This window comes from Saccopteryx leptura, chromosome 2 (genome assembly GCF_036850995.1).
Source record: "Saccopteryx leptura isolate mSacLep1 chromosome 2, mSacLep1_pri_phased_curated, whole genome shotgun sequence".
Taxonomy (NCBI): Eukaryota; Metazoa; Chordata; class Mammalia; order Chiroptera; family Emballonuridae; genus Saccopteryx; species Saccopteryx leptura.
In genome coordinates this window covers 18,871,368-18,889,053 of record NC_089504.1, presented here as the reverse complement: position 1 = coordinate 18,889,053, position 17,686 = coordinate 18,871,368, and the positions used below count along the sequence as shown (strand labels likewise).

The following is a 17,686-nucleotide window of genomic DNA, read 5'->3' as shown; positions in this document are numbered from 1 at the left end:
CATGAGTAAGGAAACCCTGGGGCAGATCGATTAAGCAGTCAGAATGATACAGATGATATCTGGTGTATTCGAGGCTCTTCTTGTAACTCCTAAGATGGATTAGTTAATGGAGAATCAAAAGGACAAAAGGGAATCTTACGTTCAGCATGGTCCATTCTCCTCCTAGGGGCTCTGGTTTATTATCCTTAAAGCGAAGGGATTAGGACAGATGATGTAAGTCAGTTTTCATTCATTCACTAGGCATTTATTTAACACTATCTTTGTAACAGGCCCTGTGCTAGGCAGTGAAGATAAGTAACCCAGGCAACAAGGAGGGGTCCCGGCCCTGTAGGAGCTTCGTCTAATTAATGAGAAGTAGACAGATAAACAAATAGTACTTTAACAGGGAGAAGGGCATTACAGTAAGAGAAGCGCACAGGCTAGGAGCTCCTCGCTCATCTTAGAGAGTGGGTGAGAACCCCCAGGAAAAGGTGGCATCTAAGCTAAGGCCAGGGGCTGCAGCCAGGGCGGGAAGATGGGTCTGCTGGCTCCTGGTGGCTGAGGGGTAAACCGTGAAGAGGGGAGGTCAAGCAAGGAGACCGAAGAGGTAGAGAAGAGGCCAGTAATGACAGTCCAGGAGACCAGGCTGAGGGGTCTGGACTTGAGACGGAGGATGTTGGAAAGCCATTGAATATCTTTAGGTAAGAGAGGGTCCTGATTGGATTTGGTTTCAGGGCAGCTCTTTGTCTATGTATGTTTCTTTGGGAGGATTTAGGGATGAGGCACAGGTCGTACAAGGTAAGGGAAGTAAGACAATGTTGCCAAAGCTTAAGTAAGAAACAACCGCTGGTCTAGGGTGCGAATGGAAAGGGAGGGAAGTTTGAGGCTGAGAAAGACTGATGGGTTGGAAATACTGGGCGCCTGACCGGAGGAGGGGGCAGGTGAGTGGGTCGTGGAAGACACTTATGTTACTGGCATCCCGGAAATAGAGAACGTGGAGGTAGGGGCATGCTTGGGTTGGGATGAGAGGCGGAAGGTGAGTGCAGAAGTGCCTCCCGATGGCCAGCCTGTGAGTCTGACTGGCACACAACTGTGGCTCACTTTAAACCACAGTATTTCTTCCCTCCACAGAGCAGTGGGAGCAATTGAGGGGAGCTTGAGAATGGGTGCATGTGTGTGTGTGCACAAGGGTGAGCGTGAGCATGCGGGTGTGTGCATGGGGCTGGGCAGACAGGACCTGTCAGACCACCTGTTGTCATCATCCTCCAGTTCTCAACATGGAGTCCAATGTTCTGCAAAGGTCCCTGGGGGTCGGGTGGGGGGATTGTGGGGTTAATCTTCTGTAGCACTAATACCTATATCGTTACAAGGTACGGGCTTTGTTTTCTACCCAGGATTAATCATTCACTCATGGGCTTTAACACAAGCCAGACATCAGCTCACTGTGCCTCGTGTAGAAATGGCAGTCCTCCCTTCCCTGCTCACGCTGCTTTTCACATTCTTGTCGTCAGAGTGGGAAGGAGGAGGTTTTTGTTTCTTTTTTTCTTTCTTTCTTTTTGCCCCAGATTCACTATCCTATAAACTGAAAAGTTGGGAAACTTCCACCCAAGGGATGTTAGTCAAAAATACAGCAAAGCTGGACTTTGCCAGTAATTCTCTGTATGACTTGGGGCGATTTATTCCCCTTCCCCGTGCTCTAGTATCCATCCCATAATGAGAAACTTGGGAGAAGGGATATCTGAATCCATCTAGCTCTGTTTCTACATTTTGGTGTTTCCTTATTGAGCTTAGCTCCTGGTTTCGAAACTCAGTCTCCCGAATCTTTAAGCAGTGGCAATTATGAGGTGCCCGAGCCCCCTGCTTTGTAGAAATTAGACTGAAAAACTCTCAGACCTGGGAGGAGCATTGAAACACTTTCACTTGTCAAGTATTTAGTGTGCTTGAGTACTTGACAAATGAAAGAATTGAGCCCAGAGAGGGGAGGCCACTTCCTCAGAGTCACACAGCTCTTTATCGGCAGAATAGGGAATTTAACCTAGGGGTCCTGATTCCCCTTCCAGGGGCTCCTTCCTCCACAAAACCAAATACTGGAGTTTGGCCAGACCTTGGGACTCAAATGTGAGTTCAGCTCTCTCTCTGATCATGGGGGAAGTCTCTGTTGGAAGCTCAGAGTGAAATCATAGAGAGCTGACATCAGTAACGTCATGGCAGCTGGTGCCTGTGAGGGGGGGGGGTGGTATAGGAAATGAGAGAACACATTTGGCTAAGCTCGGGATCCACGTGACCCTCCAAGAGCCCTCGTTTCAAAACAAACTCAACCTTTTAGGTTCAAGTTCTCCCTCTCGTCAGAAACGTGACTTCCTGCTTCTAAGAAGCAAGGCTTACAAAAGAGCTCAGAAGGCTTCGCAGACATCAAATAGCTCTTACAAAATAGCGTTTTGATGAGTTAAGTGTAAATGAATCAGAAACATAAGGATTACATTTTCCCCGAGTGCACATGGGTTTCAAAATTCGAGGGGAAATGGAGTTTGCTCTGTGCGGGCCGGCTTTCACCGAACCCAAGGCATCGTGGGGCGGGCTGGGGGCAGGGTCGGGGTGGCGGGGGGGGGGGGGAAGAAAGAGAAGCCCAGCCCCCGAGTGGTTTTAGATGTGGTGCCAAACTCGAAAATGCTGTTGGGCTCGCCCTCTGCCAGTAATAAAATTGCTGGCCACCCAGAGAGGCCACAGGGAGGAGAAAGGAGATTGCTTTCCCCACCGGCCCCTGGTCTCGACAACTGTGTTCAGTTAGTGCCGCTCAATCACCAGCTGTCACTTGGGTCCCTGGGCTCCACTCGCTGGCCCCCGCTCGGCCTCCATTTTCACACTGTGCCGCACGCCTTGTTTACCTCCAGTGGTATCTGGTGTTTGGGCTCCCAGAGGCCTCGGCGACCGGTCAGCTTGTCACAAGCCTCTGCTCAGTAATCAAGAGACCTGTCCATCACCAGCAGGGGTGTTTGGGGAAGCTGTCACACATCGCCTTTGGTTGCGTTCAGGAAAAACAAGGGTCCCTTGTAGATCTTTTCCGCTCCCTTTTCCTTAATGCTATCCAGGTGTGGCGTTTCCCCAAACTGGTCTTTCCTTCCAATCTCCGCCTGACTCCAACAACGCAGTTAAGTCTCAGGACGGCTGTTACCTTATCCCGGGATTTGAAGCTCCGGGTCTTTTATAATTTCCACATTGTTCCTCCGTTCTTTACCTTGTCTTTTATTTCATTGCAACAAGAAAGTAGAAAATCACTTCAATGGGTGGTAAAAGATGATTAAAACAAAATAACAAAGGCCTTGGCTGCAAACTGTTAGTTTCATTAAATTTGCTACTGTGTTTTAAATTGGTACCAGGGCAAATCTTTGGACAACTCTATCAAAGGCTGCTGGAATTAATCAGTTGCGTGTATACATTCGCTCCTGCCTGAGCCTTAAGCAGAATGAGGATAGTGGTGCCAGTGTGTGGAGAGTGCATTTTGTGTTACCTGTGTGACAGGGGTGGGCCCTGCTCCCGTTGGGAAGGGTCCTAATGCCCAGGGGATTCTCAGACCCCTGTCCTCTCATTCTTCATTTGTTCCACTCAGACCATGGGTCGTTGCTCACAGTGGTGATCAGAGAAGCAATAAGCGGATGGATACTGCAAGACAATAATCCATTTCCCCAAAGATCCTTTCTTGGCAGTGGGGTCTCAGCATCAGAGCTCTGCTTCAATATGAGGGCACTTGAAGTAGAAAGGGCTGCTGTCTACTGGGTGGCAGGGCCGGGATGGAGGGGTCCATGGCAATGGAGGCATGCCAGGCTGTCTAAAGACATGGGTGCGGGTTCAGTATCTCAGCTTCTCTGAGCACATCTAATTCTGACATATGCCACTAGAGGCGGGGCAGAAGGCTTTGGAAAGTCATTGTGTCCCGTCCTTGCTTTCACAACAGGGACTCTCCATCACTCGGTGACCCAGCGTCTTGCCTCAGAGCCTGCTGCCATGTGTGTGCACTCCTAAACTGACCATTCTAGGAAAACTTTAGCACTGCCTTTGGCTCACCCTGAAGTTCAGTCCCGGTGAATTTGCTTCATCTAAAAAGGTTTACCTGTGTCCTGTTTTGTACTGTTTCTACTGCTCAGGACACCATATCAGAATTTATATCTTTCGACACTTCCCCCTGTGCCCGGTCCCTAACTTTAATTCATGTAACAGATGTTGCTGGAAACCTGTTCTGTGGCTGACAGGCACCGTGCTAGGCACAGACATATAGTGAAGAAAGGCTTACACGTTCTCTGTCCTCGAAACACTTAACATACATTAGGGAAGGTCAGGCCTTCAGCATGGAATTGCGACAGAGTGTGCTGAGTTGTGTAATGAAGTACGGGGTGCTAAAGACGCCTCCAGAAGGAGTCCGCCCAGTCCAGGAGCCAGAAGTCTCCCGAAGCCTTTCTCAGGCTTCTGATATCTCTCTGGTCTTTTTCTCTGTTGGTGGTGTTCAAACTCTACCCTGTATTACACCCATGCTGTACTTGACTTGTCTTCCTATTTGCCGTTTGACTGAGCTGTTTGAGGCCAATGAAGGTATCTTTTTCATGTTTGGGACGCCTCTTACCAAACTCCATATGTACCTCCATATATATCAGCACAGTCACAATCAAAGCTAACAGAACGATCATAAATATCTTTTCTTGACAGGTGTTCCAGGGAATATCCCTACTGATGTCAGACTGCCTTTCAAGAAATCCCTCCCAAAGGGCTTACTATGCGCTCTATCCCAAATCCTTAACAGCCACCCTCCCTCAATGAAAAGTAAGATCAGAAAGCCTCTCCGCCTAAAACAAAAGTGAAGTGTTCTCTTAGGAATTCAGGGCAGATAAAAAAAAATTTTTTTTAAGCCCCATATGAATAGAGAGGAGGAAATAAAGAACTCAGGGTGATAACATGGATGAAGTCAGAATTGGGTATATCGGTCTCACAGGTAGGAAAGACTGAATATGTGTAACCTTAATGTATGAATGTCAAGAAATCAATTTGCTCCGTGGGGGAAAATATTTTATTGTTTTAGTTCTCTTTACATAAACTCAAATATGAAAACACCTTTCTCTTTACATAAAATCAAATATGAAAACACCTGGCCTCGTGCCAAAACACGGCAGGTACTCAATGCAGCCCTGCATCTTTCATCCTGTGAGGTGTATCTGGTCTCCGTTTCCATTCTTCCCCCTAAGCCAGTTATCTACACTGCTACCAAAATGGTCTTTCACGAAACAAACACGATCACGCCCTTGCCGAGAAAGCCCGTCCTCCTCCTGCTGCCCTGGCTTCTCCTTATCTCGCTCCGGTCAAGCCACTTCTCAGAGTGTCCCCTCAGAGTGTCCCCTCAGAGTGTCCCCTCAGAGTGTCCCTTCAGCCTGGGTCAGATGTCGGTCCTGTGCTCCCAGAGCGCCTACACTTTTCAGACTGTGCCAGAGCCATCCGTTTTCGTGTATTTTTCTTCCCCACCAGCCTTTGAGCGTCCTAAAGGCAGGACCGTATTTGATTGATCTTTGAATCCCGGAAACATAAGCAAAGCTGGGAACAACCCTGTGAATACTATTTGCATGAATGAATGGATGAACAAATGAAGTGATATATGTGTATTTGAAGACATGGTCAAAGCCATAAATATAATTAGCTAGCATAAAGCTCAACTAGCTGGATTTAATTCATCTATTCTCTCTTTTTATAGTGAACTCTAAAAATGAAGTTATATTAACAGATTTGTGATCTTGAATTCATGAAAAAGTACATATGTGTGTATTTATACATAAAAGGATCATGAATGAATAGTGATCAGAATGTTCTTGGTAGCTACCACAGGTGATAGAATTTTCAATGATTTTGCTTTGTTTTAAATTATTTCATATAGTACTCTTAAGTTGTTAAAACTGGCATGGGTGACCTTTATGGTTAGAAAAATAATAATAAAGCAATTACGATAATGGACCGTCAATAATAAAGCCATTGAAGAAAAAAGTCAGCACTCATCCTAAAGATATGTTAGAATTTAAGCTATTTTTCTCTAAAATTCTACATATGAAATAAAATATAATTTAGTTGGACTAAGCTTCCAAAAAGTCTTTGGTACTATGAAGGAGAGCTTGCCTTCTCTTCAAATAGTTTTAGTGTTCTGTATTTAATTGGCTATTAATGCATTGCTCACTAGTGTGTGCTTATCCAAGGAGTCAGCTCAGTGTCCTGGGAAGGTCAAGGGTTCTAGAGTGAAAGCATGGTTTAAATTATGCTTTATGTAACTATTATCTCCCTGACCTGGGGTAGATGATTAAACTACACTGAATCTCAACTGAACAATGTGAATGATTTCTACCTTTCAAGATTATATTAAAAATAGAATGTACAATTTGCTGGACTAACTAATCTAAAAATATTTCCAATACAAACATCTATCTGGAAATTCTAGATGAGATATAAATGATGTAACTAGCTTCCTTTAAAATGTATGACTGAGACCAGAAAACATGTTACCAGGGACAATAAATAAGTCGGAATTGAGAAGAAGTCGGATAAGCACCGAAACTCACATTTTTTTGGAGTAGTTTGTATAAAAGGAGAGTTATACGTTTTGACAATGAAGTGGACAAGAAATATAAACAAAAAAATAATCTGAGAATTGTAAAGAAACAAATTATCATTATTCTCATCTGTAAGAGACTATATAGAAACATTAATAAGAATCAACAAATTATTAGAACTAATAAAATAGTCTATGAGGACTTCTAAATAGAATATCAGTTTATAAAACTCAATTATTTTTACCCACCCCAAAATACGGTAGTATTAATATAGATATGCATGCACGTGTGTCTGTGTGTGGATGGATAAATGGATAGATTAAAGCTACCTTTTACAATAGCACTGGCATCTATAAAATGCTGAGAGTTAGGAATATACTCCTAATAAAAAAATCATCGCATGTTTTATGAAGAAAGCTTTAAAACTTTACTGAAACCATAAAAGATGACCTAAATAAAATTTTTAAAAACTCTGTGTATAAATGGGAGTATGCAGTGTGACAAAGATCTCTCTTCAAATACATCTATAAAGTCAATGAAGTTGAAATCACAATCTCAATGGGCATTTTTTAAAATGAAACTTAAAATTCATATAAAAGAGCAAAGAGGTCTCTGTAGCATAGGTTTGTAGCATAAACCAAGGCTTTTGTAAAACTACGGAGATAAAAGCAGACTGCAAGGGATACGGTGACAGAAAATAAGTAGACCGATGAAACAAGTTAAGCCAGAAACAAACTGAGTGACATATGGCAAGGGAGTTATTACAATTAGATAGTGGAAGAATTAATTACTATGGACATAATGCTGGACAAATGGTTCATCCATATTTGGGGGGAAGACCATCATTACCACACATAATTTTAAAAACTACATCACATGTGATTAAAGCCATACATGTGAAAATAGAAACTTTAAAACTATTCAAAGGAAATAGTGGAGGCTATTTTATGACCTGGAGTAAAGTAATGTTTATTCAACAAGACATGAAAAGCACAAACCATGAAGGAAATGATTAAAGGTACTATTCAACAAAGCATCATAAACAAAGAAACAAAGAAACAAATAAGAGTAATAGAGTTGGCAATGGTATTTTGCAGTACCTGTAATTCCAAAGGATTTTTTATATCAATAAGAGAAAGAACCCAATTTATAATAGGCAAAAGTGATTGAACAAACAGTGACCATAGCTAGAAACCTATGTTGATCACTAACACATGAAATAATAGCTAGTCTTATTAATAATCAGGGAAAGGCAAAATAAAACTAGAATAAACATCACTTAATACTAATCAAATTGGCAAAAAATGAAATGTTTGGCAGAATCAAGTACTGGCAAGGACCTAGAACAATGGGAAGTCGGTTGGGAGGCATGTTCATTAGTACAACCATTTTGGAAAAGAATTTGGCAATATCTAATGAACTTGAAGATACTGTTCCCTTCGGCCTGGCCATGCCACTTTAGATATATTTCCTTCAGACAACTCTTGCTCTGTACAAAGGACCCTGAACACAGGCATTTCAAGTAACATAATTGGAAAAATAACCAAAATTATTAAATAGTAATGATAGTGATAATAATCTAAACAACCCTAGGTGTACATCAAGAAAAGAATGGTCAAAGTGTGGTATATTCATGGAGTAAAGTACTTATGTCAGTGACTAATGAGCTAGATCTACATGAATCAATTACATGTCTCAAAAACAAGGCTAGGCAAAAAAATAAAAGCCAGCTACATAATGATACAGTATTAACACATTTAAAATATGTGAAACAATGTATCTGTACAAAAAGTATAAAAACTTCTTAGGAGGAAGGGAAATGGGACTCAGGAAGGGCATGCAAGTGGTTTGAAAACAAATATACCAAACAATGTGTTTAATTTCCTTTACATCAAAAGTAAAAGATATAAAGGAACTATAGCCAAATGTTATCATTTGACACAGTTGAGTTGCAGGTCCAAAGGACATTTCTTACAGTGTTCTCTATACCTTCTATATAATGGATATACTTTCTAATGAAAACAACAATAATGGTATGTATAGGGCCCTCAGGGTTGAAGGAGACTGTTTCCTTCTCTTCCCATTCCCAGCTGGAAGCAGGCATGGGAGTGCCCAGGCATTACCCTCTGATACTTAGCCCAAAGCGGAACTGGAATACTTGGGCTATCGTGAGCCAGAGGCATCCTAAGTGGTCCCCCACACCCTGCCTCCCAGTTTAGACAACCTGGGCGGTAGGTCCTGGACTGCACCCATTGTGAGGGCAGAGTTCTCACTGCTGAGGCAGCTCCTAGCCTGTGGAGAGGCTGGTAAGAGAAGGGCACAACCGTGCTTTTCTCATTAAAGTAGAACTGTGGAGTGCAGAGCTGGTCATCACGTCCTTCCCAGATTCTCATTTCCTTGATGAGAAAAGAAATGGATGGTCAGAGAGAAAAAGTGGCTCGTGGTAGCATTTAAGAGCATGCGTGTTTCTCCTGATTTCTAGATCTTTCTAACCAGCCTTAGAATGCGGACTGCACTTGGTTCACAACTAGCTCTTCCAGCCTCTATTCTGCTGTATTCTCTTCAGCTTATATCAGCTTCCACCTCCAGAAAGCACTGGCTTGGGATGAAGTTAAATAGACTTGACTCAAGTCCCTGCCCCATGACAAAAACAGTGTGACTCTGGGCAGGAGCCTCAGTTTACTAAGCTTTAGTTTTTCTTCATCTGAAAAGGGTGAGGATAATAATAACTCAAGGGACTGTCGTTGGATTAAGTGAGATTATTCATAGGAAATACATAATGCTGGCATGTGATAGTCAACCAGTGGAAAGTACAACCGCTCTCATTAGTGCACAAGGAGGAGCTGCAGTGACATACAGCACAGTTCAGCGACCCAGACGATTGGGGGAGACAGTGTGATAAGCGAAGGCTCTGATATGGAAGCAGGACCACCATACGCCGCCGGTAGGGTGTCCGCATGAGGCTCAGACGAGGTTTCCTGGAAGAAACCAAGTGCAATGAGGCTCTCTTTCCCTCGTCTCCTGTTGTACCTTCATATGTCTCCTTTTATCATCACACTGGCGTGGGTCAAGGGTCGGGTATTCTAACTGAAAGGCAGAAAAACAGAGCCAAAGAAGTGAGGCGACTTGCCTAGAGATTTCCGATGGGTGTTCATTGACCTACCACATTAATGATGCACCAACACTTTACATGACATGAATTTTTGCCAGAAGCTAAGCCATTGAGTGCCTTGTTAATATTCTTAAGAGTTTATCATCTGTAACTAACTTTTCCTGTAAGGTTGTACCCTACCTTGATACACATTACCATCCATATGACATTTCTGAGGAGGAATAAGGAAAAAATCATACCAGCGAAGAATGCCACTAGTTTTGTTTCTAATTGCCTTAAGTGCAAACCTAAGACAAATACGTCATTTGAGATATTTGTGAAAGAATGATAGCTACATGTGAACAGTATTTTTTTAAAAAAAAACTCATACAAAAGATACCCAAACTAACCTTGCAAAACCCACCAACCCTTCAAAAGCCTAACAGTCTCATCCCACGTAAACACTGCACCTGAACGCGATTGGCTAGAAACATGAAATTAACCCGAGAAGCCCTTTTAAGAAGGGACGCTGAGACTACTGGAGGTTAGCTTTGCCTTTTTAACGTAAAACGGCGTCCAGAGCTTCTAGGAAAGACAAGTGATGGAAGGAACCAGTCGTGCTACAGAGGGAGTGGTAAAACGTGGGTTGCAAACAAAATAGATACAAGCAGAGGGTTTCCCAGCTTGCTCCTCCCTGCGCGGAATGAGAAGACTTGGTGCTGGAGAGTGGTTTCGGATGGAAGGTGTTCTGGGGGTGGCGGCCAGCCTGGGAAATGGGAGATGCGGAGGCCGGAGGACCAGTCCGAGGTGGAGGCGTGGGAGGCACCAGGAGGCGGGGGCGGGGGGAGGGGACGTGGAGCTTGCGGTGGGGAGAATGGACAGGGCCTCGGGTCTGCCTGATGTGGGAGGCATGGAGGGAAGGCGGCAGAGGGACAGTGTCAGGCATTCCCGATGGCTTTAGGAGCCGCTGAAAGGAACACCTTGAAATAAATGTCCTACTTTTAAACCAACTGTGAAGTGGGTCCTAACCGCCAGCACAGCCTTTAGAAGCCACTCGCTGGTTCCGCGAGAATTCAGTTCTGCCTAGGTTCCGGAGAAAAGAGCTCTTGTCCAGCATTAACTTTGACTGTAACTTGGAGAAAAATGTCATTTTATCGCGAGGATTCTTCGGTGGGAAGACATCATGTTTTTTTAATGACAGTGGTACCCTGTGACCCTTTCCCTACCTTTTTAGGAAGGGAGTGACCTTGGCTTCTGGAAACTTGGGATCACAACCGTGGGCTCCTGGGAGATGCACCAGCCGTGCAGACACCCTGGGGAGGGGAAAGTTTAACAAGGTTTCTCTACCAATCACATGTGTGCCACGTGAGGCTCGTGAGGAAGAAGGAGGACAGTGGATGGAAGTTATTGGGAGACAGATTTTTTGCCCCAGAGATAAGACAACCTGGGACCCAGAATTTTCAGAAGTCGAAATAGCCACCTGGAGAGAAGGCAAGCTGCAGGCAGGCACGGAGGGCGTTCTAGCCAAAGGAAGAGGGAGAGACTTCCCATCAGGCTCTCAAACATGACAGATGGTGGCCCCATCTCCCTGGGTTTACCTAATCCAGGCTATATTCAGTTAACTGCTACCCCATTCCTTCTAGTGAAGAAAGTGTACAGCGTCACTCCAGTGAGTGAGAATGTCAATAATTGGCAGTAAGGGGTTAGTCTTTCTTAGCTCTTTATTATAGGGTGGGTGCCTATGTGCTTCACATATGTTTTCATATTCAATCTGTAGGAAAAAGCTGCGAGGTCAGGTCTGTATGATGTGAAATGGGCTCTGGGCAGTGAAACACCTGCCTGTGACTTCTGAGGAGCAAGTGATGCAGTGAGGATAGAAACACGCATTTGCCCGCCTCGAAGTTGTGTTTGTTGAGAAGGAGGAGGAGGAAGAGGGGAGGAAGGAGGGAAGAGGCAGGAGGGAAGCATTCACAAATATTATCACAGGACCTTAAACATTATTGGCCATAAATCATGTGTGACACCAACCACAAAATGAAAAACAGTGTAGAGAAGTACTTTTCACACTCACACGTTTGCACAGAAGTGTTCCATTTGCCTTCAGAGAGTGACAGCCTGGCCCTGGGGGCCCAGGGTGTAGCCTAAAGGAAATTTATTTCATGCCATAACATGGTTATATTCGTTTCATATAAAACATGCCTCCATGTTTTAGAGTGAAATGAATGTGCTATAGAACGCATGTCATCTTTTTCTTGTGCTCTTGTGTGTCCCCTGAGAAAAACAATCTTTCTCCCACTACGCCATTCCAGTTTTAAAAGCAGCTTCAGAAAAAGTATATATTCATGAGTCTAGAGATGGGTAAACTATTGAATAAACTAAAATTTAAAAAGAAAGTGTATACTTATATCAACAAATTTGCATTCCAGAGGCTTACAAGACAGTGATTATTTATACATTCATCCATACAGTAATTTGAGATATTTATTTTTTGTGTGTGACCTAGACAGAGAGAGGAACAGATAGGGACAGACAAACAGGAAGGGAGAAAGATGAGAAGCATCAACTCTTCATTGCAGCACCTTAGTTGTTCATTGATTGCTTTCTCATATGTGCCTTGACTGGGGAGCTACAGCAGACCGAGTGACCCCTTGCTTAAGCCAGAGACCTTGGTTCAAGCTGGTGAGCCTTGTTCAAACCAGATGAGCCTGCACTCAAGCTGGCAACCTCGGGGTTTCGAACCTGGGTCCCCCACGTCCCAGTTTAATGCTCTATCTACTGTGCCACCAGCTGGTCAGGCAGCTTTTTAGACTTGGTGGATATATGAAGAGATTCAGATAAACCAAATTCAGAACTTCCTTTAAAAACTTACAGGTTGTTTCTGCCTGGTTTCAAACCTGTGACCTTTTGCTTGTTGGGCGAACGTGATAACCACTCCACTATGGAAACACTTCCTAAGGAGTGAGTAGGGAGCAGGAAGCATCAACACATAGTAGTTGCTTCTCCTTTGTGCCTCAACTGGGCAAGCCTGGGGATTCGAACCAGCCACCTCAGCATTCCAGGTCAATGCCTTATCCACAGCACCACCACAGATCAGACTGTTCAAGATTTTTATGCATTCCTCCTACTTCATTTACATTGACAGAGCACTGAGGGAATCCCCGGGGACTTCTGGTCTACCCCCCAGGATGACTGTCTGCTCCAGTACTGCTATCACAAACTCTCGTTTGGGTAGTAAGCCCAACATTCGCAGGAAGGCGATGTTCCTAACTCGAGTCCTCCAGCGCTCGTGAACTCCAGCTCATCGTTGTTGGGCTGAGAGTCTGGAGACATTGTCCATTGACCCTATACCTGTGATCTCACTGACTTTATCCAAATAGCCCCAGCCCAAACAACAGCTGAAACAACAGAACTCGAGAGTTTTGACATCATCCTTTAGTTTATGAAATCCCCCCCAACTCTGGAATCTGATAGGAATTCTTTTTTTTTTTTTTTATCGTTTTATGTTCTTGATTTTTTTCCCTTGGCACTTTATTATTATTATTATTATTATTATTATTAACTCAATGGTGGATGCAGAGGGAAATGAGAGGAAGGAATAACACCTTTCTTTGAAAGAGGTAGGAAAGGAAATGGGGACAGTGATGTGTTCACGGGGGACTGACATAAATCTCTATCTGTGTGTGCCTGGGAGGATGATTGGCAGCAGCCAGGTTCTTCTGATGGCAGGCTGAGGCCGAGCAGGCCGCCGGCAGGGGCTGACTATGGGGGGGAGGCGACGTGGTGGAAGGCTGAGTGTGAGCAAGTGGGAACAAGGCCGTGAGCTGGGAGGTCTGGAGAGCAGAGGCGAGAGGCATGGAGGCCACTGGGGAAGCTGGGAGGTCTGGAGAGCAGAGGAGAGAGGCATGGAGGCCACTGGGGAAGCTGGGAGGTCTGGAGAGCAGAGGAGAGAGGCATGGAGGCCACTGGGGAAGCTGGGAGGTCTGGAGAGCAGAGGAGAGGGGCACTGGAGGCCACTGGGGAAGCTGGGAGGTCTGGAGAGCAGAGGAGAGGGGCACTGGAGGCCACTGGGGAAGCTGGGAGGTCTGGAGAGCAGAGGAGAGGGGCACTGGAGGCCACTGGGGAAGCTGGGAGGTCTGGAGAGCAGAGGAGAGGGGCACTGGAGGCCACTGGGGAAGCTGGGAGGTCTGGAGAGCAGAGGAGAGGGGCACTGGAGGCCACTGGGGAAGCTGGGAGGTCTGGAGAGCAGAGGAGAGAGGCACTGGAGGCCACTGGGGAAGCTGGGAGGTCTGGAGAGCAGAGGAGAGGGGCACTGGAGGCCACTGGGGAAGCTGGGAGGTCTGGAGAGCAGAGGAGAGGGGCACTGGAGGCCACTGGGGAAGCTGGCAGGGACCGGTGGCTGGGGTGGCAGTTCCTCGACAAGGTCCCTCCTGGCAAGGGGTGAGGTTGTTTAAACAGACTGACGCTGGGGATTAGCGAAACAGAACACGGGGTGTCATTTAGTAGCCTATGACTGTAAGCAGATTGCCTAACCTCTCTATGCCTCAGATCCATTATCTGTAAAAGAAAGCTGAAAGTACACTACTAGTACCCGTGTAAGGTGGTTGATTCTCAAATGAGAACATACATGGGAAGTGCTTAGCCCCGGGGCCTGACATTCACTTAATGAATGCTGCTATCCTTATTATTATTATTACTTTGGTAGAGAGTGAGACACATGGTGGGGGTAGGGGGGAGAATCAGTGGGTGTGCAGTGTGAGGAGGGGGTTTGCTTGCGTGTAACGGGGTTTCTGCTCAGGTCTCTAAACAATGGGAAAAGATCAGACAATGCTTACAGAACCTGGCACGGTATTTACCCACCTCTGTGCCTTTGCTTATCCTATTCATTTTTCCTGGACAGCAGTCTTTCACATCTTCATTACAGGCCACGTACCATCTGATACTTACCCAGCAGGGTTATTGTAAAAGTTAACAATAGAAAGTATCTAGTGATACTCACGATCATCTGTTGACAGATGCTCGTTTTCATTGCTGTGCGTTTTAGTGTAATCCATTGTGAGTAGAAGAGCTCCTTACCCGCAGTAGACAATAAAAAAGTTACTGGGTAACTGAATGTGCGTGTGATTTCAAAAATAAGCGAGACTGATAGAATGCACTCAAGGGGATCCATGCTGTCTGCCCCCCCCCCCCCGCATTGTGTCTGCGTAGCTAACAATCTTCTTGACGTTTTCCAGGGACCTGAACCTTGGCAGCGTGTACCAGTACCGGGTCATCACCATTTCCGGAGGTGAGGAGAGCGAGCTGTCGCCAGCTGCCGTATACACCCACGGGAGCGGGTACTGTGGCGACGGCATCGTCCAGAAGTAAGTAGATCTAACGAAAGAAAGGGGCAGGGGTTAGGTCTTAATTAGGCCAAGAGATGGTCAGGGTGCAGAGCAGAAGTGCTTACGGGAGGCTCCTCGCCGTGTGAGCTGTGCATGGCCAGCAGTCCCCAGGAGTCTATCAGTGTGTCTGCAAGCGGTGTGCTACTCTCAGAAGAGCAACAATGATAAGCTTTTGAACACAAACAGTTCTCAAGCGTGAAATGTACAGGTTTTTTTGTTTGTTTGTTTGTTTTTCTGTATTTTTCTGAAGCCGGAAACGAGGAGAGACAGTCAGACAGACTCCCGCATGCGCCAGAACTGGGATCCACCCAGCACACCCACCAGGGGGCGACGCTCTGCCCACCAGGGGGCAATGCTCTGCCCCTCAGGGGCATCGCTCTGTTGCGACCAGAGCCACTCTAGCTCCTGGGGCAGAGGCTGAGGAGCCATCCCCAGCGCCCGGGCCATCTTTGCTCCAGTGGAGCCTCGGCTGAGGGAGGGGAAGAGAGAGACAGAGAGGAAGGAGGGGGGGGTGGAGAAGCAGATGGGTGCTTCTCCTATGTGTCCTGGCCGGGAATCGAACCCGGGACTTCTGCATGTCGGGCCAACGCTCTACCACTGAGCCAACCGGCCAGGGCTAATGTACAGTTTTGACAGAGCCACCATGACGCAGTGACAGCCGGCATGCTCTTGTTCTCAGTTGATGTAGGCGTGCCGCAGGGGTCATGCAGGCTTTTCAGTCCCAGCCCATGTTCGGTTATCAGGCCACAGGGCATCTAGATGCTTTGCTGGCTACCAGTGACATCCGTTAAAATGGAGTTATTTAATTATTATTCTGTTGTATCACGTTATATCAATAATTTACCAAATGAGTCAAAAGCTATGAAAAAGGCCAAGATATTCTAAGTCACCATGATGTTGACACCATAAGTAGTTATGTAGTTAACAGTACTCCTGAGTGAATGTTGAATATGAATGTTTGGGCACAGTATGGGGAGGCAAATTAGAAAGTGTAAAGATTTCACATAAGGAGCCAAAAAGGAAAAATGTGATTAGAAAATATTATATAAAGGCACTGGCCAGTTGGCTCAGTGTTGGCCCAGCATGTGGACATCCCAGATTCGATCCCTGGTCAGGGCACACATAAGAAGTGTCAATCTGCTTCTCTTCATTCCATTCCCTCTCCCTCTTCACTTTCTCTTCCTCTGCCAGTGGCTCAATTGATTTGAGCGTCAGCCCCAGGCACTGAGGATAGCTCAGTTGGTCTGAGCATTGGCCCCAGACAGGGTTTGCCAGAGGGATCCCTGTCAGGGTGCATGCTGGAGTCTGTCTCTCTACCTCTTCTCCTCTCACTTAAAAAAAGGAAAGAAGGAAAGAGGGAGGGAGGGAGGGAGGGAGGGAGGGAAGGAGGGAGGGAGGGAGGGAGGAAGGGAAGGGATGAAGGAAGGATAAAAGGAAAGGTGAGAGAGAGAAAGAAAAAGAAGATATAGAGCTAGATGTCTAAAAAGTGTGTTTCATTGGATTGTCAGTCCGTCTTTCCCCTTGTCCACAGGGCAAGATGTTTTGCAACCACAAAATAGGGGCAAGAAGCCATCCAGACTTTTGCACTGTTTTAAAAAAGTAAACCTTTGAGGATTTTTTGCCACCAGAACATGCACAGAAATGTTTTCTGGAACAAAATCAACTAGGTTTATTCCTAGAAGTGAAGAAGAGACCAAAAATCATTCACAATTAAGTTCCTTATTGCTAAGATGGTGTTTATTGCTCACATAGTTGCAAATCACAGTGCTACTGAGACTTTTTAAACTGTTGGCACATTTAATGATAAGCATTATGTGTGGAGATGGCAAAACAAGCAATTGGCTAAATTTTTTCATTAAATGGCACTGTTGGATGTCACATAATATCTGTGCAACATGGAATTGCGATGACTATTTGAATAGGGGGAAGGGTGCCCTAAAGAAAATTTAGTTCACAGTTGAGTGACACCACCGATGTGCAGCACGTGAATCGGCTCACAGGTGTAGCCTGTGTATGAAAGAGAATGGGTGACTGTTTCTTTCAGTGTTGCTGGGGGGGGGGGGGCAGAGCCATTTCACTTGACCCTGATGATTTGATAGTACGCAGTGGACCCTGGAAACCTGCATTTGGATGGAAGGACCAGTTAGGTGCAAAGCAAGATTGACACAGTTACCCTAGTCAACAATTTACACAAAAATACCCTTCCACACCTGCATCAGTTACTGACCAGCACCTGCCTATGATGGCTTTGAAGGGAATAGTGAACGTAGTGCATATGTCCAGACGAGGACCAGAAAAAGGTAAATCACCTCTTTTCAACTTGCTGTGCAAAAAAAGATGGCGGTGTGAACAAGAGTTTGCTCCCCACACGAGCATACCCGTTGAAGTGCACCGATTCAAGAAGGGTACAGATTCGAGTTTTTGAAATAAGGAACGACATTCTTCAACACATGTTGACACGGAAAAGGCCAGTAATGATCACTCGTACAGTTTCAAGTGGCTTGCTGAAGTGGTGTATCTCCGGGATATATTTTCATGCCATGGAAGTCCTGCAACTGTGAGTTCAAAGCTGAATTGTGAAGTTTTCAATATTGAGGAGATAATGGAACAAATTTTAAGTGTTGCATTAAGGTGCAAACCAACGGATTGCCAGGAGTTTG

The 17,686-nt window shown here is 45.4% G+C and overlaps 1 protein-coding gene across 1 annotated transcript in view; it reads left to right on the top strand.

Annotated features, from left to right (window-relative positions):
* The window catches only part of PAPPA (pappalysin 1), a 239,630-nt gene that overhangs the window by 95,535 nt on the left and 126,409 nt on the right, over positions 1-17,686 (top strand). The window contains exon 8 of the mRNA XM_066367327.1: positions 14,877-15,005. Coding sequence (XP_066223424.1) covers positions 14,877-15,005 — 129 coding nt within the window. The remainder of the gene's footprint in view (positions 1-14,876; positions 15,006-17,686) is intronic.